Genomic DNA, 27,287 nt, shown 5'->3' on the forward strand with positions numbered 1-27,287 from the left:
AAATCACTTGTACACAAATGCTGGCAATGTTATTCTTCGGGTTACAAACTAAAAAGATAACGCGGTATTTTCCACATGTTTCCTTCTGTCCCCAGTTACGGCTTTAGCCCATGTCAGGAAGCTTCAGCCAACTTCAGGACTCCAGAGTGCATCAAGCAGTTACCGACATTTGAGTTAGGAATAACAATTTTTTACCATTCTTTATGTGAATACAGAAAAAGGAGGCTTAGATGACCACAGGATGATCTTCAAACTCATTCCAAACTGGATGCCGCTGAGCGCCACGTGCCCCGCAAAGCATCACCCAGATCTTCCCTCCAGGCACAACTCACCCACTGCGCACACTGCCGCATCCTCGGGACACCCCCGTGCCTGGCCTTCCTGCAACACTCTGTGACAGATATTAATGAAAAAATGCTTTTTCTCTGTTTCCGTCTGGCTGCCATCCACGGCTTCCCAATTCTGCTCTGGTTCTGTAACAAAACAAAAGAGCATTTTAGCCGAAAGCAATGCTGATTTCTGTGAGTCACAAATGGTGATTAAGCCAAAGGTCAAGGGCCCAAAGCTCCCAAAGCGCTTAGTCACTCAATCCCCAGCACTCACGTTTCTGGAACCCGGGCAGACCAAAGGCACAGAAACTCACCAAGATTCTCAGGCTTCTCATTCAATGTGACAGAAACAAACTACACCCCAATACTACTTCAGAAGAGTACGCCCAACTTGGGAGTAGAGAACTAAATAGCAAAATTCTCCCAAGCCCCACAGTACAAAATTAGAAACTGAAAACCCAATCAAGAAGCCAGCCTGTGTCCTGGGACCTGGTAGAGTGGTACACCATTGATAATGCACCCAGCTCAGCCCCTGGGAAGGCGTGTGCAGCTAAAAGAAATCCGCAACCTCTTATACATCTGCAGACTGACTGCAGGACAGGATGCATGGTACCACAGAACACACGCAAGGTACCACGGGTGGCCGCTGAACTCACAAGGCTCGTGAGCCGGTCAGGGTGAGCAGACGCCGAGCAGGCGCCTGCAGGAGGTGAGGGGGCACCAACTGAGTGTCAGGAGCACAGCAAGCAAGTGCGAGGGCGTGGCCACAAAAAGGAAACCACACCATAAACAAAGGAGTGACTCTTAGAAAGCGTGTAAAGAAGGAGGTAACAATATAAAAATACACATTCTCATTTGAAGCATTTGCGGGTTGGGTACTGGGGTTTGGAAGGCAAAAACCCCATGACTCATCAGTGGTGATACAGTACATTTGGAGAAGTGCATTCCAATGTCAACAAAATGAAAAAAACCACACAAGACTAGGCCTGTGAACAAGGACCTGCCCTAAACACTGGAAGTTTGGGGTGGAGCCAGGGGGGCTGTAAAGTCTTACTACAAGCAGCAAGGAAGGGTTTCAGCTCTCACCTCATAACTTCCTTAGGGCTACCTACGTGCAAATGCCACAAAATATTCCAGATTCCAAGAGACCAGCATTGTGTCAGGAAGTCTATAGATTGAAAAAAATGTATCTCTCCATATCTCACAGATCGTAGGTTGTCTCTTGTACACAGTGATGCTTTAAAAAAAAATGTTGACTTGAGGGATCTCACAGCACCATCCAGTTTACTGTAAAAACTCAGGCCTGGAGAACAACTCGATCAAGCAAACGTGGCAACACCGGTCGTCAGCCAGGTCTCTGACTCTGCGGCTAGAGCTCTTCCGCTTCACAGAAAACTAACATCTTCACTAGCACACATGTGCCAGAATTAACAATAGCACCATTTCCAACAGCACACAGGGTGTTTACCCACAACACTGACAGCACTCACTGCCCAGGTGGTTCACAGTGAGGCAGGTTCTCAAACCCTCCGCAAGAGGGATTCTTCTTTCTAACCTGGTATTTTCCAAACCAGGTGAGACTCAAAAGACAGGAGCAGCAATCCTGTCACCACTGCTTTTTCTTTCTTAAAAAAAACAAAACGAAACAAAACAAAAAACGAGATACATGTGCAGAGCGTGCATGTCTGTTACCTAGGTATACGTGTGTCATGGTGGTTTGCTGCACCTACTGACCCACCCTCTAAGTTCCCTCCCCTCGCCCCAACCCTAAACAGGCCCTGGTGTGTGCTGTTCCCCTCCATGCTCATGTGTTCTCAATGTTCAACTACCACTTATGAGCGAGAACATACCGCCAGCAGTTCTGTGACTGTTCTAGGTGGTAACTGCGTGAAGCAAGTCATTCTCTCTGCTTCAGGTCATCTCTCCCTTACGAAGGCAACTAGCTTCCAGGCCAGCTGCACCTAATTTGAGCTGCCGACAGGGTAAAACCAGTAATGCCCGCATCAGATTATTCCTGTTCAAGACTCCCATTCTTATTATTCCATCTGCTCTGTTTCCTGCAAAATCCCAAGCCCCTGAGGGCAGGGGACGTGCTCTGCGGGGCGCTGCTGCCTCCTGGGCATCTCTTCCAGGGCCTGCTGTGCAGCAGTGAGCTCAGCCTCAAGGACAAGCCTGCCCAAGGCACACCATCTGCCTATAGGATCCAAACTGAAGAATCCTGGGGGCAGGGGCTGCAGATCCCGCCTTAGAGATGGAAGAGAGGCAGTGTGTAAACAGGTAAAAACTCAAGGTCAAAAGACAACAACTGAACCACAGCTCCACCCTGTGGGCCTGAGAGTTAATGAGAGAATATGGCCTGAGAGTCAGGGGAGAATACGGAAGGCTGTTACAGAGAGAAAAAAAATTTTACAGGGAAAAAAAAAAAAAAAAGCCAGCAAGCTTCTAAACACAGAGCACAAGGCCTGACACCCTGTAGGTGCAGGGCAGTTTACATGCAACTATGATGAGCCCAAGGTAACCTGACCAGAAAACAATAATGCTGGTCTCAAATTCCGATATTTCATCTCCCAATCCAATGCTCCCTCTAACAATTCATACAGCTACATGAAAAAAGGGGGAGTGGGGTGGGCTGTGACCCAATCCATTGACAAAGAAAATAGTAAGAGCATTTCAAAAGCACTCATGGGAAAATGTTCCCCGAAACACGTGGTCTGAGGCCCACATGGCAAGGAGGGCAGTACCTGTGTGGCGGGCCAGCGCAGACAGGTCGTAGCGCTTCTTCCCGTCGGTGGCACCGCAGAGGAGGTCTTCCTTCTCTTTAACACAGGCATATTTCGTGTCCCACGTGAAGAAGTAGGTGCAGTCAACCTCGCCTGTGAACACAGGAGCTCCTTTCCCATCATTACCTGTACAATCCAAGAGGAGAAATTTAAACTCCATACATGACCCAAACTGAAGAACAGATAAGGAGCAAAGAAGAAACTGAACAGGACCAATGCCAACTGCCCAGTTAAACAATGCAGGTCCAGATTTGTTAGAGACCGTGCGGGTCTGAGATGAGAGATGCTTCTATGAAGCTCCAGGTGTTTAACCCTAAGCCCTCAGTGACAAGCAGGATGCCTTTCACCTTGGGAGATGCTGACAGAAGGCTGTGTGTAAGATAAAATGGGCAGGCAGGAGGAACGCAAGAGCAGTGAGTGGAACCCTCTGCTCCCAGGCTGTGGTCAGCTCCCAGAGGCATTCTGTGGCTCCGTCAGTTCACCTGTCTATAATTTTCTCCTCCAATCAAGCCTCTTCCACCACCAAGAGTGAGCCCCCCAGGCTTCCCATCCAACAGCCGGAACAGTTAAGGTCTAAGTCTGAAAACCAGCTCTTCACAGGCCATGTCCCCATCCCACGGACGCTGAGATTCGGCAGGTTTCACTGACTTGCTCCTTGTTGGAAATCCTATCCTCGAGCCTTTCAAAGCTTGGGGGCAGTGGGCACAACACTCCTTTTCCCACCCCTGACAGTTTGATAATCCTCGTCTGAGCCTCCCACCACGTGATCTGCCTCCTTGAGGTTTGGTGTCATGCAAGAAAAAGGAAAGTAAGATTCTGTACCAAGAGCAAATGATACTTCAGTTGTAATTTCTACCAAATCTTTAATATTATCATCATTATAATTCTAATACCAGCCACAGCAGCGAACCTGTACTGAACACAATCTCAGCCAGGCACTGAGCTCAGCATCTCAGCTACATAAGGGCGAGCTGCAGAAAAACAGGCTCTGTTTAAGTACTTTCTGTATATAGTCACATGCTGCCTAACAACATTTGGTCGACATAACATATACAACAGTGGCCTCATAAGATTATAATACTGCATTTTTACTGTACCTTTTCTATGTCTAGCTATATTTAGATACTCAAATACTTCCCATTATATTACAACTGCCCGCAGTATTCAGTACACTCACATGCTGTACACACTTGCAGCCCAGGAGCAACATGCCCCACTATAAAGCTAAGGTGTACAGTAGGCTATACCATCTAGGTGTGAGTACACCCTGTGATGTCCACACAATGACAAAATCGCCTGACACATTTCTCAGAACATATCCCTATTGCTATATTAATCTATTTGATCCTCAAAACCCTATGGCAAAGGTACAATTTTAGCACCGTTTTGTACATTTAGGGTGGCTAAATAATTTGCTTATGGTCTCATAACTAAAAACTAGGGCAGCTGGGAATCAGACTCGAGGGTCTGGCCTCATCCACGCTCACAACCACAAGGCAAGATCTCCCCACTCTACTGCGGGTCTTGTTTTTTCTATTTTTCTTTCTTTCTATTCTTTGGTTTTTCTCTCCTGTGCTTTTTCTTTGGTTGGTTGGCAGCTCCTCAATGTCCACACCTCTTCCCTGTAAGTCTGAGACAATATAATACCCTCCTCATATCCTCCTCATCCATTTCGATCTTTTTGGATAATGATTCTGCCTTCCCAGCATCCCCAAATGAGATCAGCACACTCTCAAAGATCTCAGCCAAGTCATTAATAAAAAGCCCTGAACAGAACAGGGCCAAAGGAGGGCATCACAAGGTTGGAGGGAGACTCAGACCACAGCAGAGCAGCCCAAGCCAGTAGGAAGTCCAGGGGAGCCAGCTGGAGTGATGTGGGAGCCAGAACCAAGCTCGGCACTATAGGGGCTGGGAGCATGGGGAAGACGCAGACTGTATCCCTAGGGACTGGGGACACAGAGTAGGGGAGATGTGATTCAGAGCACAGAGATGGCTAAGTAGGCTAGTAGCCTAAGTAGGCCAGAAGGTGAGGAAGATGGGAGAATGATGGAGAAGCTGAGGGAAGGGGGGAATGCTCAGACCAGATGGGAGGTACACCCAGAGGCCATACTGATTTTCTCATTCACGAGTCTGATGTATATCACACCCTTGCTAAAAATCCTTCACAGATTTCCAGATATAGTCCAGCTCCTCTGTAGAACATAAAGCTTCTTACAATCCTGCACACTCACCGTTCTAGGGTCATCTTCAGCCACATTCCCAGCATGTGACCTCTGACCTGCTCGCAGCTACCCTACTCCATGCCTTTGAACGTCTCAAGGCCCAAGCCCTACAGCCACCCCAACACAGGACTGGCATGCTCCCAAATGTAGCATGGCTCAAGCATCACTTCCTCCTTTTTTTTTTTGAGATGGAGTTTCGCTCTTGTTACCCAGGCTGGAGTGCAATGGCACGATCTCGGCTCACCGCAACCTCCACCTCCTGGGTTCAAGCAATTCTCCTGCCTCAGCCTCCTGAGGAGCTGGGACTACAGTCGTGCGCCACCACGCCCAGCTAATTTTTGTATTTTTAGTAGAGACGGGGTTTCACCTTGTTGACCAGGACGGTCTCGATCTCTTGACCTCGTGATCCACCCGCCTCAGCCTCCCAAAGTGCTGGGATTACAGGTGTGAGCCACCACGCCCGGCCCACTTCCTCTTCTCTTAACTGCCTGGCCCCTGCACCCAGCCCAGATCCCATCCAGCTGACCTTGGTGCCTCCCTCCTGGTAAAGAAGCTGAGTGACGACACTAAGCACTAGCTCTACTCTGGCACGTGCTGCCCTGAACTTCCATCATCGTGCTCCTTACCTCTCTCCGCTTCTAGTATGTGAACACCTAGAGAGCCATCTATCCTCACATCACCCTCCAGCCTCGTAGGGCCTAAGCAAATAGGTACTAAAAAAGTGTGCATTGAGAAAGTAACAAAAAGAGCCACACAGAAAACAAGGACAGCAATGTCAGACCTGTAAGCAAGGGCACCCCAACGGCAGGCAGTTGTTGAGGCATTTTCGAGAGCCTTCCCAGCAAGAGCCGGGGCTTGGGCTGGTTATTTGCTTGCTTGCTAGGATGCTCACAGGGGCATGGTGCTACCAGTGCAGGGGTACCTGACTGTCTCTCCCACCGCAGACATGATCTCTGGGGGCTTCGAGAGCACAGTTCACATCATGTCCAGCTGCCTCTCCCACATCCTATAGTGAATCCTATAGCAATCCACCCTGTGATCAAGCCATCCAAAGCTCTGTCATAGAAAAACATACAAAACACATGGAAGCAAGGGCCAGAAAGACACTCTGAGTAGGGCAGTACTTGGGCTGGAAACCGGGCTGGGCTCTAGAACCAGTGCTCTGAGCAGTGGTGGGTTGGCCTACAGGGTGCCTGGGGTCACAGCCTGGGGTCAACAGATAAGACACGTCTCTGATGATAATGGAATCCCATCATCTCTCTACAGCTACAACTGTGTCTACAATCTTCAAGATATGGACAGTGGTGCCCCTTTTTGAAATGCCAATGCCTTGGGATGCAAAGGTGCTTCTCATCACTCAAGAGAAAGCCATGCCCTCAGCTTCAATGTACCCAGTGACATTTTGCAATCCCCAGATCCAAACTCTACTACAGGGCCACCACTTTGCAAAAAGGATTATCTTGATACTCATTACATAAAAGAAGAGGTCACTCAATCAAAATTGGCAAGCCATCCCACCCCTGCTGAATCTGTCCTTGCTTTAGTTTAGTGTACACCAAAATTCAAGACGAAAACTTTCCCAACAAGCTCAGTGCCGGGCCCATTCCCAAAACAAGCAGAGAGAACCGAGGAAACTGCAAACAGGATGTGTGTGTCCACTGGGGCAGTGGGGGTGGGGAAAGCATTCCTCCAGCAGAAAAAAACTCAGTCTGGGGGCTAAAACTGGCCAGTCCGAAGAAGGACATCTGACTCTTCCATTCAACATTCCCTTCCAAGAACACGCCTGTGCACACACACAAGCACATGCCCATGAATGCAAAGAGGAGGGGCTGAACTCTAGCACACGCTTACCTGCAGTTTTATTGCACTCAAAGTTTAAGACACTCATCCGCTGAAAGCCTGAGCTGCATTCATCACCTCCAGAATATATCAAGGTGAGGTCTCCATCCGAATATCTAGATTTCAGTGAATATACAGACAAATGTGTTTGGTAGAACGAAGAAAGAAACTTGAATCTTTTAAAATGTTCACATTAAGTCTTTTGCATAGATCAACAAATCACTACTGACATAAAACAGCAAGCTCTCTAGCCAGCTAGGAAAAAAAAATATCTACAGGAAATGAGTTCCAAATGTATGGGCTTGACATCCTCTTGCTTCAAAGTAGTAACTGGCTGGAAGAAAATGCTGAAGGTTTTGCTGTGAGCATGAAGACTTCTCTTATTCTCACTTTTAGATTTTGTACAAAATAAATAACGCCCAAGAATTAGCCCTCGTAACAGCCGCCACAAACACAACCGTGCCTGAGGGGCCCTGGACAATACTGATCCTGAACAATTTGAAAGCAGCAGAAACAAAATGTTTACAATGCAGCTTTTTGGCAGATATTCCAGGTTTTTAAAAAGCTCCAAGACCAGTGTTTGGGTTTTTACAGTTTTCTATTCCTAATTTTTGGATCGTAATTGCCCATAACACATTTTCAGATAGGTGCATCTTCATCCTGCTTTTATGAAGGTGAACTGCCAAGTTAAGGGTCAACAGAAATGCACTGAATGCATTTTTTTAGTTGTTTAAAATTTTCTACAATGCTGATGGTACTTCAAATTCTCAAACTGCCAGCAGAAAATCGAAACTCCTTAAAAACAAATTTTAAAATAAAAAAGCCCTAACAACTGTAAACCCATTAAATAATTTTCCTGCAGCAGGGGGCCGCACAAACTGCAAGTTTATAAAGTACACAGTTCTAACAGAAGCACTCTTACTCTAAAGTCAGGAAAAACAAACGATTGTTTAGTGACAAATGGCAACTTGCCGAAGTTAATGGGAAAAACTGCTAACGTAACTGATTTTCCTGTACCTATGGAAAATGGAAAAAGGAAGAAAAAGAGGAGAGGGAATTATGTTTCACAAGAATACACAAAATTCACTTGAAAATTATGCAGGCAAGATCCCATGGCATGCGCCTCTAATCCCTACACTTTGGGAGGCCAACATGGGAAGATCTCTGAAGCAAGGAATTCAAGATCAGCCTGGGCAACATGGCAAAACCCCATCTCTACAAAAACCAGACATTAGCCAGGCATGGCGGTGTGTGCCTGTAGTCCCAGCTACTCGGGAGATTGAGATGGAAGAATTATTTGAAGCAGGAAGTCAAGGCTGCAATGTGCCAAGATCACACCACTGCACTCTAGCCTGGGGGACAGAGCACAACCCTGTAACAAAAAATACAAGGAAAAACGAAAATCACACAGAAGCTACTGACGTACCGGAGGGTCTGATTCTGGTATCTTCCTGCTGCTTTGACCTGAGTGGTGTTGCTCTTTTTCACTTGGCAAACTGCAGCTTGTTTTCTATTACAGAGCTGCGCTTCAGTTTCTCCACAGACATTCAAATAAAACAAATATTCTGTTCCATCTGAAATATAGGGTGAACCTAGAAACAAGGAAATTAATTAACAAGAAGAGGTTTGTTTTATATAAATGGGCATTAGAAGGTTACAGCCTTACTTAGTCAAACCTGAATCCTATTTCTGAAACACCAGCCCAAACTACAGCTCTCTCCCCCCAGGAGCATGCATGGAATAACTCGGCCCCTACTCTTCCATTCCCTCTCTCCATCCCCTTCTTCCTAAGCAGCACCAGGAGGCAGAAGGCACCTGCTCACCTCCGCTCTGGGTAAGTGGTGTGAGGTCTATGGAGACATCCTGCTGCTCGCTGCTCAGAGAACAGGTTTTACTTTCCAGGTAATCTCTGTGGCAGGCATACTCAGTAATCCACTCAATTTCATAGCGGCAGTTGGATTTAGCAGTGAGTTTGGGAATGGTGCCCTATCAGAAACAATGTGAAAGAAGCAAAATAAAAAATGTTTCATGTGGCTTAAATGCAGATTTTCCACACTTACGAAAAGCTCAAAGACAGGTTGTTAAGTTTCTACATTTTGCTGCTTCTGTTTTTTAAATCATAATTGCCTCTAACACATTATTTGACTTCTAAAAACTCAGTAAAGTTACTTTTATCTTAATTATTTTCCTAAACTGTCATTTTTTTCCATTTCACTTCTAACACCTCCATTTACTTTTTATACTCTATTTCCTTTCTGGTCACCATCAGAGAGACACTCAAGCTTTGGCCAGTGAGCACCCAGACTCAGTGGCATGTGGCAATCACTAAGACGTTGGCAAGCAGTAATAGGCTGTGCAGACTGCATGGTCCATTCATCGCTTTCCACAAGGTGTTAAACTGGAGTGGCGAAACCCCAACATTGAGCAAACATCACCAAGTGTGTGCACATCCAGGGACGAGGTCCACAGGCCCTCTGGGGTCCTGGCACCACCATATCTGTACCCACTTCTGCTCCTGGGTGAATCTAGGACACCACCCAGACACAAATCTGACTCTGCCATTGTGTTGCTACTACAGAGCAGGAGCTCCGCCATTCATCTTCGATGTGAGCCATGAAGGGGGCTGATGGGGTCCCCGCTCACCAAGAGAGTCACTGCCATCTTTTTTTTTTTTTTTAAGAGACAGAGTCTTGCTCTGTTGCCAGGCGCCAAGCTGGAGTGCAGTGGCGTGACCTTGGCTCACTGCAACCTCCACCTCCCGGGTTCAAGCAATTCTCCTGCCTCCGCCTCCCAAGTTGCTGGGACTACAGGCGTGTACCACCACACCCAGCTAATTTTTGTATTTTTTAGTAGAGTTGGGGTTTCACCATGTTGGCCGGGATGGTCTCGATCTCCTGATTGTCATCTTTTTAATTGTTCTTGGGAGACACGTCTTTCTTATTGGGCTTAGCACTGGGCACAGCAGTGCTGCTTCCCAGCACCATTCATTCTGTAAATACTCACTGAGCACCTGCTATACACCAGGCACTAAGTACCAGGTATACAAACAGGTGGCGCCCAATTAGTAAGTTGTAGAGTTGCTGGTCCAACCCTCTTCTGTCTGACTCAAAATCGATGCTTCTGCCCCCTTGGCTCAGTGCAGTCTGACACACAGTGACACAGACCCCAAGGCTCCGTAAGAGAAGCCAGGCACACAAAGCCACACTGTGCAGGATTCCCCTGACATAAAACCTTCAAAAAAGGCCAATCCACCGAGACAGGAAGAAGGTGCACACTTGCCAGGACTTGGGATGTGAATGGGAAGAGACTGCTAATGGGCATGAGGTTTCTTTTTGGGGTAACAGAAATGTAAAATTAGCCTGTGATGATGGTTGCACAGTTCTAAAAAAAAATACTAATAACCACTGAATTGTACTTTAAAAAAAATTGAATTTTATGGTACGTAAATTCAATAAAGCATTTTTTTAAAGATCTATATGACAAAGTGAGTGTTTACTGAATAGCAGCTCCTAAAATCATTAGTAAATGTTTAAACAAACCGCCCAAGCATTACAGCGTCCAAACACATGCCTGCCCAGTGAACAGTGAAGCCTGAAAAGAAACCTGACTGGGTGTGGTGGCTCACACTGTAATCCTAGCACTTTGTGGGGGCCGAGGCGGGTAGATCACCTGAGCCCAGGAGCTTAAGACCAGCCTGGCCAGCATGCCAAAACACCGTCTCTACTAAAAATACAAAAATCAGCCAGGCATTGTAGTGTACACCTACAGTCCCAGCTACTCAGGAGGCTGAAGTGGGAGGACTGCCTGAACTGAGATCATGCCACTGCACCCCAGCCTGGGCGAAAAAGTAAGATCGTGTCTTTAAAAAAAAAGAAAAAGAAAAAAAAAATATGTGTTGGGGGGGAACATTTTGCCCCACTAAATAAATCAGCCTCTTCTTCTAACACACAAAAAAAATGCCTCATACCTTTTTGAGGAAAACTCATAATTCTCTTGATTATTATAGGGTAAAATGCTTCTTACCAAATGCAGAACAAATAAAAAGGGAAAACACTAAAAGCGCTACCACCTGAGAACAACTCATCAGGCTTAAAAGATTTCAACTCACATCTGCAGGTACAAATAAAAAGTATCAATAAATATTCCTCTCCATTCATATTTAGAACAAACATCAGACAGTTAGGCCTTCGTTCAGCTGATAGCACATGGACGTGGAAGGCTGGGGACAGAAAGTGGCAAGCTGAGCCCTGCACTGTCTCCATATCCCACACACACTAGGCCAGCTGCCAGTCTGACATCAGAGCAAATTCCACATTTGCTTGGGGGCAGGGGAGTGTGGTTCTCTGGCAAAAGAATTCAGCCCCTCCCTACTTCATCGGACTACTAAGAAGGCAGAAATAAACTAAAGGAAAGCCGCGCCCTACCCCTTCCTCCCTGGGGGACGCCTCCTTTCCATCAGCACCTACCCCTGGTTAAAACACTTACAGAGGCACTAGAGACAAGTAAGTCTCAGCAGCCACATTCAAAGAGTTTACAACTTTGCTGGAGATTTCAACAAAAGCAGAGTGCACAGCAATAAATCGGCCTGTGATGGCGGTCAGGGGAAAGGCACAGGTGGCGGGGTTTAGGGGCAGACTGGGAAGGGAGAGGAAGGGAAATGCTCCTCATAAGAAATCACAGGCCTAAAATTATACTTCGTTTTTCCACTAGTCACTAAAATCAACCAAACTACAAAAATAAAAATATCTGTCCATGAACCACCTAAAATCATCTCACAGAGACTAGAACAAAACACCATCCCACTATACGGGAGGCCCCTCTGGGTTGGTGTAAAAAAGCAAAAGGCAAAATGCGAAGAGCTCTCCTGAGTGAGCCTCATGTGACAGAAGCTATTCCAGGAAGCTCATGTTTTCCTGAGAGCCCACCTACCTCCGTCGTGGCTCCCAGCTCCCTGCTTCCAGGCCCACCCTGTGCAAAGCCCGGACACTCACATGAGCAACCCAGGCTAATGCACGCCACTTTGCAGTCATCAGGAGACAAGTCACTTACCTCTCTCCGCTCCGACGGGCAAACAAACGTAATAGTCACTGCAGGGCTGTGACCGTCACAGAAGTCTAGTTTTCCCGCCTCTTCCCTCACGTAACTCAGGACAAGCCTGGGAGAGCCACATCGAGAAACGAGTATTACAAAAGCAGAAAGTGCATCCAATTGATGTGTTGCCCTGGGCATTCAGCACATTCACTTAGGGGGAGAGGGTACATAAAAACTATTAAAACATAAAAGACGCTATGGTATAAAATGACTTCATTTCATTTCCATTTGAAAAAAAAAAAGTTTTAAGTAAACTCCAATGAGTGTTATTTTGTTTAAAATCAAATAAAATGACCAGCAAATAAATTTGATATATTAAGAAGATCTGACTGGGTGCAGTGGCTCACGCCTGTACTCCCAGCACTTTGTGAGGCCAAGGCAGCTGTATCACCTGAGGTCAGGAATTCGAGACCACCCTGGCCAACATAACAAAACCCCATCTCTACTACAAATATGAAAATTAGCTGGGCATGGTGCTGTGCACCTGTAATCCCAGCTACTCAGGAGGCTGAGGCAGGAGAATCATTTGAACCCGGGAGGCAGAGGTTGCAGTGAGCTGAGATTGCACCATTGCACTCTAGCCTGGGCGACAGTGAGACCCCGTCTCAAAAACATTTTAAAAAAGGAAAAAGCAAACCTGTTTGATCTGCTTCATGTCCTAGAAGAAGGAAAGAAAAAAAGGAATGTAAAAATTATTTTTTAAAAAAAGAAAGGAAGGCCGGGCGCGGTGGCTCAAGCCTGTAATCCCAGCACTTTGGGAGGCCGAGGCGGGTGGATCACGAGGTCGAGAGATCAAGACCATCCTGGTCAACATGGTGAAACCCCGTCTCTACTAAAAATACAAAAAATTAGCTGGGCATGGTGGCACGTGCCTGTAATCCCAGCTACTCAGGAGGCTGAGGCAGGAGAATTGCCTGAACCCAGGAGGCGGAGGTTGCGGTGAGCCAAGATCGAGCCATTGCACTCCAGCCTGGGTAACAAGAGCGAAACTCTGTCTCAAAAAAAAAAAAAAAAAAAAAAAAGAAAGGAAGAAACACCGTTTGAGTAAAATAAACAAACAAAAAAAAAATGTTGCAAGTGAGATAACAAAATTAATTTTTAAAAAAAAAAAGCACACAAGCAGGCCAAGTGCATTTTTGCTCTCAAGTCTAGTCAATCGTTTCCTCTTTATTCTACAAATTCTAAGTGCCAGCCAAAGTTTTGTTTTGTCTTAACCCCACAGCACCTGCCTGGCAGTTACTGAACTGGGATTCTCTTCCACCACCCAAACCACGATCCAACACGGCCCCCACCACCTGGGTTTACTGCACTCAGTGGGGAATGAGCCCAGTGCCCCTGGCTGCCCACTAGAGAACAGCTCATCACAGATGACCTGCCTTTTCCCACAAGCAAAGCTCACACTTTTGCTCAGTGTCCCACGTTACTAAATCGTCACTCACACTCATGTGTATTAAGAATTGCCAGTGTGTCACTTAAAGGCACTGTTACAGAGTGAACTGTTTCCCCTCAGAATTGGTATGTTAAAGCCCTAAGCAATAGCTCAGCATGTGACTCTATTTGGAGACACGGCCTTTAAAGAGGTAAACAAGGAAAAAGGACCTCATGTGGGTGGGCCTCAACCCAAAATGACTTGTCCTTATCAGAAGAGATTAGGACACAGACCCCACCCCCACCCCCCACCCCCGCCACAGAAGGATGCCCATGTGAAGACATAAAAAGAAGATGGCCGTCTAACGAGCCAAGGAGAGAGGCCTCAGAACAAACCGGCCCTGGTGACACCTTCTTCAGACATGCAGCCTCTAGACTGTGTAGGAAATAAATTTCTGCGGTTTAAGCCACCCAGTCTGTCATATTTTCTTACGGCAGCCTGGGCAAACTAATACAGACACACATATAGAAAATTCCAAACGTTTTTCTCCTTAGGTTATGCTCAAGTATTTTCTTTGGACAGAGTGCACATGCTCCCTATAACCACCCAGACATGCCACGAGCTCCAGAGCACAGTAAGCACAACAAGGTGTTTACCAAAGGCTCCTAAATGGGGAGAAAATGTAAATCCTTGATCTCAGTTCAGCATACACTCATGTGCAACACACTGAAGAAACGCAGGTGTCTGCCAAGTCGAGCTACAAAGGCAGTACCAGAGCATATGTAAACAGCACAGCAGATTACCAGGAACGCCATTCCCCACTGGGAATAGGGGTGCCTGTCATGTCCAGTGAAGGTCACCAGCAAACTGTCCCTCCTGTCTCTTGCCCTCCCAAGATGAGAAAACAAGAGACACAAAATCAATTTCACAGGTGCCACAGAATGAAAAATATCAGAAGGCACCTCAAGACGAGCATTATTTCATGAAGCAAATAAAGATATGTAGTAAGGACTGGATCATGAGATAAATTTTTACTGCTGTAAGAGACAAATGATTAGAAAGCAGACATCAAGCACACCAGCCTATATGACTCACAGCAATGACCAATGATCTCACAAGCACATGTAAAGCAGTAACTGCAGGGATTATCTCAAGCCCTGCTACAAAAGGATGTTCCTGCAGCTCCCTGAAAGTCAGGTTCTTGCTGGAGATTAAAAACTCCAACAGCAGCAGCAGACTCAACTGACCTGTCCTTGCGTACCAGCTTCAGTCCCTCCTGGGGTTGGCCAACATCGAATGCCTGGTCTCCTCTTACCAGGCAGGCGGCAGTGCCAGGGGGACAGGCCCGCAGCTGTGAACCTGGGTCCCGTAGTGTGTCTGAAAATCATGTATTAGATTAAATCAGATTATTAAGTGTCAGGAGTGGTAATCACATGTGGGTAATCACATCTGGGGCCCCTTTAAATAAATTATTCAATTCTTAAAAGTGCCCCTAAGCAACCATTCTGAAATCTTGGGCAAACCATTAACCCTCTCCAAACAAAGCTCAGGATGAAGGAATGTAAAGTACTGGCTCTGCACTGGTACAGAAGTGGTGCCCAGGAAATGGGCTATTATGTTGTTTGGAGTTAAGAAATGCACCCATCCTCTGCTTGAGCTACAACAACGTTAGCATTATCCTCTTTCAAGCTACAGAGACTAGAAAATGCAGGCACTCCACAGATCACTGGAACAATCAGATTAGTGGAAAGAAACCACAGCTCTGGGTTCAAATCCTAAATCAACCACTTACTATGTCTGTAACATTGGTCTAACTACAAAACTATCCAATTGCCAAGTGCTACTGCACAGGTTTGGGGGAAGATTAAAGATGAGAACATATCCAGAATATGTCCCGAACACCACGCAGGTCTTTACAGACTGACAGTAGCAACACCCATGATTACATCCGGGTTGCCCTTTACCACGCATTTCTATGGTCATGACCCAATACCTTACATAATAGTATACTTGGGGATTTACTTGTTTACTCTGCATCTTTTCTCCTATCTAACTAAAGCTCCAGGAAAACAGGAACTGTGGTGTGTTCAGTGCTATAATTCAGTGCCTGGATTAGGGCCTAGCACACAGGAGGGATTCAAAAAACCCTTTTCCCACAAATGGGTGGGGGAATAATATCACCTCTCTTGAGTTTTATCTGCCTTATCAATCAAAGATGGAAAGGGTTACCTACCTTCTGCAGTAAGGAGGCACCAGCTAGCAGAGGTAAGCAAACCTTTAACTCGCAAGCCCTCCAAACACAGGGTGGAATTATGAAAATGGGCTGCTTTGCTCCACCTATAGTATCTGCTGTGCCACAGGCTCCTTGCCCTCACAGGGACTCAATTTAAGACAAACCACTTGGTATACCAAAGGCATAATATACGGCAAGCACCCTGAGAATGCAAGGAGTTAAGTTCGCGGTGGCAAGACCAAAACTATCCATGAGGTTTTGAGGGTCACATGCAATCTTGGCTTGAGACCTGGAGCAATTTCCGGGGAATGGAGAATGTCTAAGTAAAAACTGGGGCACCTTTACTGTGAATCAAAGTCATTCAAGCTCAACTCAAATTGCCAGTAAATTGGAAAGAAAAAACTTTTATAAGAAAATACCCAGCAAATTTAGATGATCTGCAAAATGTTAAAAGACCAGAAACCTAAATGTTTTCCAAATCAAAATAGCATATTAATTCAGAATTCAATAATCCACAATTCATCAACTTTAAAATCAAACTTGAGTTACAGACCCTTTTATGACAAAGACTGTATTAGTCTTTTTCCAAAAGACCAATAAAGGTTATCCTTGGAGAACAAAAGAAAGATGTAATACTCTAACCCCCAAAAAATCTAGTTATCACTGGTTACTTTTGGTGAGCCCCGAATGGGGTGTATTTACTGTTTTTAATTGTTTAGAAATAATACACAAACAAGATAATATAATGTATATGTACAAGTTAAAGAATAATTATAAGTCAGGACTCATCTACTATCCAGCAATACTTCCATATACTGAGTATTTTTTAATTTTATCTAAACTTTCCTAAGGGCAAAGCATTATGTACTATTTGAGAAATAAAAACCAAAGAAAAACACTCAAAATGACCTTTCGATTAGCTAATCACTAGCAGAATTTACTCATGGCTAGCACCGTAGAAGGAATGTCCTGGCCTCCAGGACTTAACAATTCACAGCGCTTGAGGGAAACATCAAACTAGGTTTTAGAAACCTAGCTTAGCAAACCCAGCTGAAGCCCAGTAAAAGGCTTAGTAAAACTTTTCATGGCCCTTTTTAGATAAAGACCATTTATTTACAGCCTTTCGTTAATTTATCGAAGATGCTAAAGCTACTCACATCAGTTCCAGCAAGTACAGAAAAAGGAAAAAGTCAGCTTGGGCCAAAATATACATCCTGACCAAGTACTCAAGTCTTTGATCATCCCTTTTTCTTTTTTACCCAGCCCGTGACTCAGAGCCAAGTGATTCGGGTACACACAGAGAACAAGACCAACCCTCACTACTACAGAATCTTGAAACCCAAGGTGTCCAGCCGAGAGAACACCCACACGGAACAGACTGACAGTTTGGATAGAATGTGCAGGGGTTGGGGAGGAGGCATGGAATCTATTAGGAGAGAAGAGGTGGGTTGTGCAAAGAGAACATCTTTTGGGACAAAAGCTTTCTTAGAGGACATCATCAGTAACATGGACGTGCAAACAGAAATAAAGGTAGAAGGGCAAAGATACTGAAGCCATATAAGAAATCCCTTACCATCACCCCCTCAGCTCCACAAAGGTTCATACCTATGTCTCTACAAACATTGATGAATAGAGAAGTGTCCGGATCAGAATCATCCACCAAGTAGGCACCACTAAGCTTGATCAGAGGATTGAGATCATGCTTCTTCAACTCTGTATCAAATGCATAGCATGGCACCTGAAAGGGAGGAAGAGAAAAGCAAGTCTTCAATACACATCTTGGTCAATCAGAAAAGTTTATAGCCAATGTCATACAATACTGCTCTCCATTCCTTAGGGACTATCATGCCATGGTGTCCCCTAATAACAAAAGTACCCAGGCCAAGGTCAATAAATGCCTTGGTTCCTCTGTGTTTTCAGCATCTCTTCTCCAACTACATGAGGACTGCAATCGTCTCCTCTCACCTGCATCACCAGGTTTTCCCTCTCCACTGGATCGTTTCCGTCAGCATGCCATGAGATCGACCACCTCACAAATGTCCTTCCGGGTCCCTACTTCCCCCCTACCCCCAGCTATCATCTCACGTCTCTGCAACTTAGAGCCAAAATCCTTCAATTGTCCCTACATATCTCCACCTCTTCCTACCTTCCCTTCTCTCTTGAACACAGTCACATCAGCTTGCTGTCTCCCACTCCTTCAAAACCCTGCTTACCAGGTCACCCACAACATCTGTGCTGACACACCCAGCACTCATGCCCTAGCCTTCCCTTTACATGGTCTCTCCTGGCTTTGAATGCTACTGATCATTCTCCACCTCCTGAAACCTCTTCTTCCTGTGGCTTGCATCCACAGGCTCCTGGTTTTCTTCTGCCTCACTTTCTGCTCTTTCTCAGCCTCCTGGAAACATCTCTTGCCTTCCCTCTGACTGCCTCTAAATGCAGAAGTGTGCCACAGCTTACTGAGCAGCCCTCTTTCCTGTCTATGCTCAGTCCCTTGGTGACCTCATGCATGGTTATAAATGTCTGCCAGTGGCTCCCAAATTCATGTCTCTGGCCTTGACCTTTCCACAGAACTGTAGGCTTGCACAGCCAACAATAGCAGAAGCTATGTTTATAAGCAAAGACTCAAAGCAGAAAGCCTGGGGTTCAAACTCTGGCATGAACACTTAGCATGACCATGAATGAAGTTAACCTCTGTGCCTCAGTTTCCCTACATGTCATACTGGAATAATGACAGTTATTCCTTCATGGGGCTACTGCAAGGCCTGAGTGAGCTAATGTATATGAAGCTTGAGGTACAGCTCCTGGCTGGTTGGCGTAAGTGCTGTTTATTGCTGTTGTTTATCACCATCACTTGGATATACAAAACCATCTCAAAAGATATTTAAAATGAGCCTTTGATTTCTCCCCCAAAACCTACTGTTACCCCCATGTTCCTCATCTCAGCAAATGGCACCATCATTCAACCAGTCACTTGGGCAAAACCTTAAGGTCCCCCTGCCCCACTGCCACCTTCTCTCACAGTCTACATCCAACCATCGGCAAGTCTCGCCAGCTCTCCCTTCAGACTAAATCCTGGATCCACTCCCTTCTTACCACCTCCACCATTGCCACCGCGTCCGAGGCACCGTAATCTCTTGCCTGCAATAGTATCTTCACTGGCCTCCCAGTTCCAGCCCTACTACCTCAGCCCATGTCTCCACAAGCACAGGACTGGCCCTTTAGAATTAAATCTCCCTGTACAAAGCAGATTCCCCACTGAGAAGGAGATTCCAACTACTTCATGACACCGCCCTCACCGCCCTACCCTCTCCTCACCCTATGCAGCCACACACACCTCTTTATTTATTTATTTATTTATTTATTTTTTGAGACGGAGTTTCGCTCTTGTTACCCAGGCTGGAGTGCAATGGCGCGACCTTGGCTCACCGCAACCTCCGCCTCCCGGGTTCAGGCAATTCTCCTTCCTCAACCTCCTGAGTAGCTGGTATTACAGGCACGCGCCACCATACCCAGCTAATTTTTTGTGTTTTTTAGTAGAGACGGGGTTTCACCATGTTGACCTGGATGGTCTCGATCTCTTGACCTCGTGATCCACCCGCCTCGGCCTCCCAAAGTGCTAGGATTACAGGCTTGAGCCACCGCGCCCAGCCCACACATACCTCTTGATGCAGTTCTGCCCCCCTGAAATTCAAAGTCCTCTCTATCTGAGATGTGCTTCCCCAGATATACACATTGCTCTTTCCCTCACTTCATTCAGGTCTCTGATGAAACATCACCCTTAGTGAGGCCTTTTCTGACACCTTTACCCGAAACAGCACTCTCCACCTCCCCGTGTCTCCCGTACTCAGCCGCACTTTTGTTTACAATGCTGTGATATATGATACTAGGTACTGCTATCTGTTGACTTGTCAGTTTCCCCCCACTAGAATAGGAGCTCCTCGAGGACAAGGGTTTGTCACTGCAGACTAAGGATGATGCCTGGAACATACAGAGAGCTCAGTAAATATTGGTTCCATAAACTGTGAAGATGAGTTCCTCCTCTGGGTATTTCAATCCATCCTTACCCGGTTCTAATTTAGACCAGTCTCTCATACCTATGACCAAAGTCTTTTTATTTTAAAAACATTGTTAGAGTTGGTAAGACCCTGCACTTGAAGAAGGCGCCTCTTTCTTTCTTTGACACGATTTAAGAGGAACAAGTACAGTTGCATTACATGGATAGGACACGGTAGTGAAGTCTGAGCTTTTAGTGTAACCAACACTGGAATACTGTACATTGTACCCATTAAGGAATTTCTCATTTCTCATCTCTTACCACCCTCCCACCTTCTCGCCTTTCTGAAGCGCCAATATTTATTATTCCAGTTACTATGTCCATGTGTATGTATTATTTAGCTCCCACTTATAAATGAGAATATGTGGTGTTTGACTAAGTTATTTCACTCAAGATAATGGCCTCAAGTTCCATCAATATTACTGCAAAACACAGGATTTCATTCTGTCTTATGACTGAATGGTATTCCATGGTATATGTACGTACGTACACGCGCGCACGCACGCGTGTGTGTGTGTGTGTGTGTGTGTGTGTGTGTGTATGCGTTCTTTACCTAGTCATCTAGTGGTGGGCACTTAGGTTTATTTGTCCAGTCTACTGTTGAAGCTTTCAACTGTATTTTATAATTCCTATAATAAAATTTTCATTTCTAGAAATTCTATTTAATTTTTAAACAATATCTCTTTGGTAAATTTCTAATTTATATCCTGGACTGATTTTCTGATTTCTTTGTATTGGTTTTCAACTTTCTCATCTTATTAAGCTTCTTAAAAATAAATATTTTGGCCGGGCGCGGTGGCTCAAGCCTGTAATCCCAGCACTTTGTGAGGCCGAGGCGGGTAGATCACGAGGGCGAGAGATCGAGACCATCCTGGTCAACAAGGTGAAACCTCGTCTCTACTAAAAATACAAAAAGTTAGCTGGGCATGGTGGCACATGCCTGTAATCCCAGCTACTTAGGAGGCTGAGGCAGGAGAATTGCCTGAGCCCAGGAGGCGGAGGTTGAGGTGAGCCGAGATCGAGCCATTGCACTCCAGCCTGGGTAACAAGAGCGAAACTCCGTCTCAAAATAAATAAATAAATAAATAAATATTTTGAATTCTTTAGGATTTCAATCATTTTACTTTGTTTAGGAACTATTTCTGGAGGATTAATTTGATCCTTTGGGGGTGTTGTAACACCCTGCTTTTTCGTATTTCCAGAATTGTTACCCTGGTTCCTTCTCATCTAAAGAAACTGTCACTTTTTGGTTTCAGATTTACTTTTGCTAGGACTAGAGGGTTCTCCCCCGCCTTGAGAATCTGACTATAATGTATGTTGCGTAATTTTATTTGGCTTTGCTTCTGGATGCTTTTAGCAGCAAAGACTCTGTATGAACTCCTTGGTTATAGACGGCCTTTGTGTGGTGACTTTCTCAAACAGTAGTAATAGACCAGGCTGGTAAGCAGGCTCAGGACCTCCTGAGTAGCCAGGGTGTGGGGAGGGATGATGGTCACCGCGATCATGCAAAGCTTGTCTCCTCCCATTGCACTGTGCGATTGTGTACACAGCTGTGCCAGCAGATGGGCTATGAAAGTTCACCTCTTGGCCAGGAAACGGTACTTGCAGGATTTATGCTTAGCCTTTGTTAACTGGGAGGCTACTCTCATGTGCCAGAAAATGGGTGGGGCCATGGGACGTCTAAGAATTACGGTCTTGTGTTCTGCCACCAAGGCAGGCTGAGGAAGGAAAGCTGGGCGGAGCTGGGTCAGGCAAGCCCGTCTTCAGGCTCTCTAACAGCTGACACATGCACTGGCCCCAACAGTGATCAGAGGGCCTCCAGGGTAACATTCTAGGGAGGCACAGAGGCGCCTCTATTGCACCAAAGAGCCCACATGGGAAGAAAAGGTGCAGCCTGAGCTCCACAGCTCAGCAGGCAATAGCAGAACCCACCAAGTTCTAATGCCCTTAACTCTGTGAGTTTCTTACTTGTGGCCCATCACTGGCAGCAGGCCAAAAAAAAACCAGCTGAGATCCAAGCAGTCTGTATTAGGTTGTTCTTGCACTGCTATAAATACCTGACACTGGGTGATTTATAAATAAAAGAGGTTTAATTGGCTCACAGTTCTGCAGGTTGTACAAGAAGCATAGCTCAGTTTCTAGGGAGGCCTCAAGAAGCATTTACTCATGGCAGAAAGTGACGAGGGAGCAAGCATGTCACATGGCACGGGCAGGAGCAAAGTGAGGTGCCACACACTTTGAAACAACCACATCTCAAGAGGATTCACTCACAATCATGAAGACAGCACCAAGGGGATGGTGCTAAACCATTCATGAGAGACTACCCCCATGATTTAATCATCTTCCACCAAGCCCCACCTCCAACACTAGGGATTAAAACTCAACATGAGATTTGGACAGAGAAAAAATCTAAACCATAACAGGATCTGTGCCCAGATGGTGAAACTGCCCCAGACTGCAAGACTCCCTGCCCTAGACAGAAACCATTGCTCTGAGGCCACATCTTTGCGGTACAGTTTCACGAAGTAGGGGCACCCAACTTCCACATCACAGCAAGAACTCAAGCCCAAAGATGAACTCTCCCACAGTGAAAAAAAAAAAGGCCCTGGTCACCAAGTGAACCATGACTATGTGAAACATCCCCTAAAAGTCTTATTTCCAAAATAATACACTGGCATCATTTTAACTACCTCTTCCAAAGAATATTCTAAAATTTCATGTTCTCTGAGATCATTTCAAAGCAGTTTTCTTATTTTCCATGGATAAATTTCATAAAATGTTACCTTTTAGACTGAAGTAATTCACAGATAGGTCTATTTACAAAAGTTAACTGCTTAATATTTAGCTTTCAAATCTCTCTTAGAAATAGGCTATCAAATCTGCATGAATGCTCTAACCCATTAACCTTTCTCCCCAGTCCTGCTGTCAGAGATTCATGGAGAGCTAATAGAGTGAATCAAAGGACCTACACCTACTCACAAGCCTCAGGGGCACCATATCCTCAAAGCAAAGTCGCCTGTTGCCTAAAACGCTTCTCAGACACCAAAGTGTTTCTACTAATAATGGAGGAGGTTGGAACCTCTAGTGCTCAGAGGGTATCAGCACAGGGAGCGTAAGCCTACCACCACATTTACACAGAAAGGCAATGAAAATAAAAGAAAGTTATTGCCACAGACTATCATTGGGTTACAGTAAAAAGCCACAAGTGCCCATTATCCTGCAAATCTAAAGCCTGTCGTCCCCAGCAAGTTTATACAAAAACATTAACCCAAGAGGGGACTGAGTCGGCGGACTGGGCAGGATGCAAGAAAAGATGCAATTCTCTAGCCAGCAAAATGAAAGCCTATGATGGAAAGGGAGCAAGATGGCATATGGCAAGAAGGGAAAATCAAAGAACTCTTCATTCTGAAAATAGCTCCATTTCACCAAGATACTTAGAAGATTCCAAGTTGGCAAGATCGGCAGGCACCCTGCTTGGGGCAGGTAGCAACTTCTGGCTGTCTCCCTACTCCAGAAAGGAAGAGAAGACATGCCTCATACCGCACTCCACAGAATTGGAGTGTGCATCGGAAAAACAGTCAAGGCTACTGTGGAACGTCCTCCCACTTCCTGTTACAGCAAACACAGCAAAGGAGACATTCATAAGACCAGGAATTAGCAGCCTGGGGAGCGAGGTTGTTTGCCAGCTGCAACACACCACACATTGAGTGAATGCTGTTTTTTATATAATAATCTTACTTTTATATCCCTGGTAAGACTACCAGCAGGCCAGTTCTGAATTCTGCCTGTTCCCAAGGGCACTATGGTAGGAGTTAGTGCTTTAAAGGACTGCTTTAAAGAAATAATTATCTTACAGACCCCTACCAGAATCCACTGAACAAACTATAACAATAAGTTTAAAGGTACTATTTGGAACTAACGTCATTTTTGCCCATCAAAATCATTCTAAATGTGACAGAGAAAAACTAATAAATAAATGAGACATCAGTAAAAATTGTAGACATTGTAGAAAGCATGCCTATACTGACACTAAACGAAACTGAGTTGTTTTTTTTTTTCTTTAGGGAATGGGTATTTTATAAGTACATAAACCTTTAATATGTTTTAAAGTTATCATACCATCACCCGTAAGGTGTAATCAAATCAAACTGAAAACAGAAAAAAGGGCACGTTTATTAAGATTTGCTAACAGTGACAGCACTACATTTTTAGCAGTCATTATGCTTTTCAGTTCTTTCTATTTAATTAATCTATCCCTAAGGCAAAAAACAACAACAACAACAAAAAAAAACTGAGTTAGTGAATATGGATATGTCCTCCACACCATTAGTCTACTGGCTCTCTGAAAGCATTCCAAAACTTAACAAAATTCCTACTGCTTAGCTCACAACAGGCTCTCAATAAGTGAAAACTCAATGAATAAAGCCCCAGCTGCCAACCACACCTGAAGAGGTAAGAGAGAACAAATTACAAACATTTCTCATGCATCTTCCATCTGCTCCCAGGAGAAATTAAACATCATCGTTTTGAGAAAACCACAGACTATACCTCCCCACTCCCACCCCAAAAACTATTTAGAACACAGATCAGCACTTTTTTCTTTTTTTACAAAGGGCCACGTGGTTAGCTACATTTCGGGTTTCGTAGGTCACATAGGTCTCTGTGGCATATTCCTCTTCGTTTTGTAACAATCCTGTAAAACTGTGAAAATCATTCTTAGATCTGGGTTGTACAAGAAAGGGCCAGGGCAGGCTTTGACCCATAGGCTATATTTGGTGATTTCTGACACAGCAGAAAACAAATTGCTATTCATTTATTTTGAAAGCAATTTTTTCCTAGGTGGTAGAAGACACAACCGTCAATTCAGCAACGTGAGGTAAGAGGTACACTCAGATAAAACAGAAAGAAAGAAAAGGGTATCATGATCAGGTTCAAAAAGCAGAGCCCAGGAAAGTATCTATGGGACTGAGAGGTCTGGGGTCTAACAGGAGAGCAGAGGGTACTGCTGTGGTCGCAGCCTCCAACCTCCCACAGGAAGCAAATTCAGATTTGGCCAAATGGACGCTTTAGGATGACTGTGTGTCCTCACCCAAATCTCGTGTCAAATTGTAATCCTCAACGTTGGAGGCGGGGCCTGAAGAGGTGACTGGATCATGGGGGCAGATACCATGTACCCCTCCTTGCTTGTTCTCACGATAGTGAGTTCTTGTGAGATGTGGCCATTTAAAAGTGGGTGGCACCTCCCCCTCCCACTCACTCCCTTGGGCTCTGGCCATGTGAGGTGTTCAATACTCTTTTGCCTTCCAGCAAGACAGTAAGTTTCCTGAGGCCTCTCCAGAAGCAGATGCTGCCATGTTTCCTGTACAACTGGCATAACTGCAAGCAAATTAAACCTCTCTTCTGTATAAATGACCCAGTCTCAGGTGTTTCTTCACAGCAATGTGAGAATGAACACACAGTACTCCCACCCTCACGCCCACCCCTCAAACAGATGTCTGCTTTGAGATGCTTTTCCTACAGCTAACAATATATGTCATCTAACAGCTTTACCTAAGTTTTTAAATGAAAGTTGGCATTTGACACTACTTTCTAAATATCAGCCTTAATTCTTACCACTTTAAACGTTTATTTTTCATTGACTGCTCCTTATGTCTTTTTTGGGAGGCAATATTTTTCCACTTCCACTTCCATATGAAATTGTTTTTCCCTTTATAGATGACCATATTTGAAAAAATTAGTGATTTATTATTCAAAATTGAATTTGAATTAATTTTTTAAAAATAAATATTTCTTTTTGCCTTATTAAACTACATGGTATTAAGCTACCGCTAAAAATTACTCATTATGACCATTCATTAGTTCCTGAATCCTTACAATCTTTGAAAATTCTTAAAAACAGAACAGAGAAAAATCGAGATAATCAATTAACTAAGATTGTTATCAAGGTGAGAACAGGAAACTCCCTTTAGGATCTGGGGTGGTGGGCATGGAGAAGCAGCAGAAGGAACAGCCTGATCTTCCCCAGGGCCAGGGAGAATCAAGTAGCAGAGCAACATCGGGGTGTCCAAGCTGGGGAAGAGGACATTTCATTATTCCATAAGAATGACCTGCCCGAGAGATCCATTAAACACCACTACAGTTAATAACAACATGATGTGTTCTTGCATATCACTAAGAGAGTAGATTTTAAGTGTCCTCACAACACAAAAACTGTTTAAGTATGTGACATACTGCACAGGTAATTAGCTCAAGATAGCCATTTCACAATGTATACATATTTCAAAACATCACGGGGCACATAACAAATACATATAGGTGTGTGAACGTTTATATATATCTTGACCAAGAAATTCTGTGTTCAAATAACAAGAAGCAGACATAACAATAACAGAAATCTAGCAATCTAGTCTCTGAGGTGAGCTGGAAAAGAATTTAAGGAACACCTGGCCTGGACTCACACTGCGGCCAGAAGTCAACCCAAGGCTTGAGAGAGGGACAGAGAGATTTAACAATACAAACAGGTAAAGAAAACTTATCAGAGCAGGTGCAACACAGGTGGAAAGCCAGGTGCAAAGGAAGATTGCAAAGGAAGAAGCAGTCAAGGTCAAAAACAGATCCCTCCTGCAGGTACAGTGAATACTCTAAGCCCAAGCCCAACGTCACTTAGTTTACTGAGTTGCACAGCACCAGAAACCAAGAACTAACTTGCCCTATATGGATGAGCCATTCTATTTCCAATCTGGACCAAAAATCACATCCTGTGATATTTTAAATGCCCTGTCCTAAAAATAAGAACCACTCAGAAAAGTTTTAAAAATTAAATCACATGGTTTATCTGCTCAAATGCAATTTGGAAGCTAAAAAAGATTTTCACCCCGAAAGGTTAGAATCAGTATTTGAAAGATAAAGGTCCCCAGAGTATACTTTGTAAGCATGTAAGTTTGACGTTCCTGTGTTACCTCCTTCTTTGCTTTAAATATGTCTTTCTTGCAGGCTGCAGTGGTCCTCCACTCAAAGTAGTGCACACATTCTGTTGCAGTTACAAATTCAGGAGTTCCCTATTTAAAAAAAAAAAAAAAGTTACCATACCACATATTGTAAAAATTCTTCTTTAAAATTACAATGCAGTAATGGCTACTAAAATAAAGAAAGCAGCAGCAAGAAGGGCAGGGGATGCAACTGCTTTAATTAAATGGGGTCACTGGGAGGTTCCCAAATCGGAAAATTCTGAGACAAAAGCTTCATAAAATCATGCTGGGATTTTAGTGTAACTAATCCAAAAGTGTTCTACCGCCTCAGCTATGCAAGTATAGTGAGTGAGTTCATGGGAAGAAATCCTCAGGCATTCTCCTCTCAAACTCCAAATG

At 44.8% G+C, this 27,287-nt stretch overlaps 1 protein-coding gene across 1 annotated transcript in view; it reads right to left on the bottom strand.

The window, feature by feature from the left end:
• The window catches only part of IGF2R (insulin like growth factor 2 receptor), a 125,069-nt gene that overhangs the window by 57,710 nt on the left and 40,072 nt on the right, over nt 1–27,287 (bottom strand). Inside the window, exons 4-12 of the mRNA XM_039467281.2 lie at nt 26,880–26,978; nt 17,469–17,601; nt 14,878–15,007; nt 12,220–12,325; nt 8,994–9,156; nt 8,597–8,762; nt 7,183–7,286; nt 3,071–3,235; nt 333–473 (exon numbers count right to left, since the gene is read on the bottom strand). Of these exons, the coding sequence (XP_039323215.1) occupies nt 333–473; nt 3,071–3,235; nt 7,183–7,286; nt 8,597–8,762; nt 8,994–9,156; nt 12,220–12,325; nt 14,878–15,007; nt 17,469–17,601; nt 26,880–26,978 (1,207 nt within the window). The remainder of the gene's footprint in view (nt 1–332; nt 474–3,070; nt 3,236–7,182; nt 7,287–8,596; nt 8,763–8,993; nt 9,157–12,219; nt 12,326–14,877; nt 15,008–17,468; nt 17,602–26,879; nt 26,979–27,287) is intronic.

Source organism: Saimiri boliviensis, chromosome 4 (assembly GCF_048565385.1).
Source record: "Saimiri boliviensis isolate mSaiBol1 chromosome 4, mSaiBol1.pri, whole genome shotgun sequence".
In the NCBI taxonomy this organism is placed as follows: Eukaryota; Metazoa; Chordata; class Mammalia; order Primates; family Cebidae; genus Saimiri; species Saimiri boliviensis.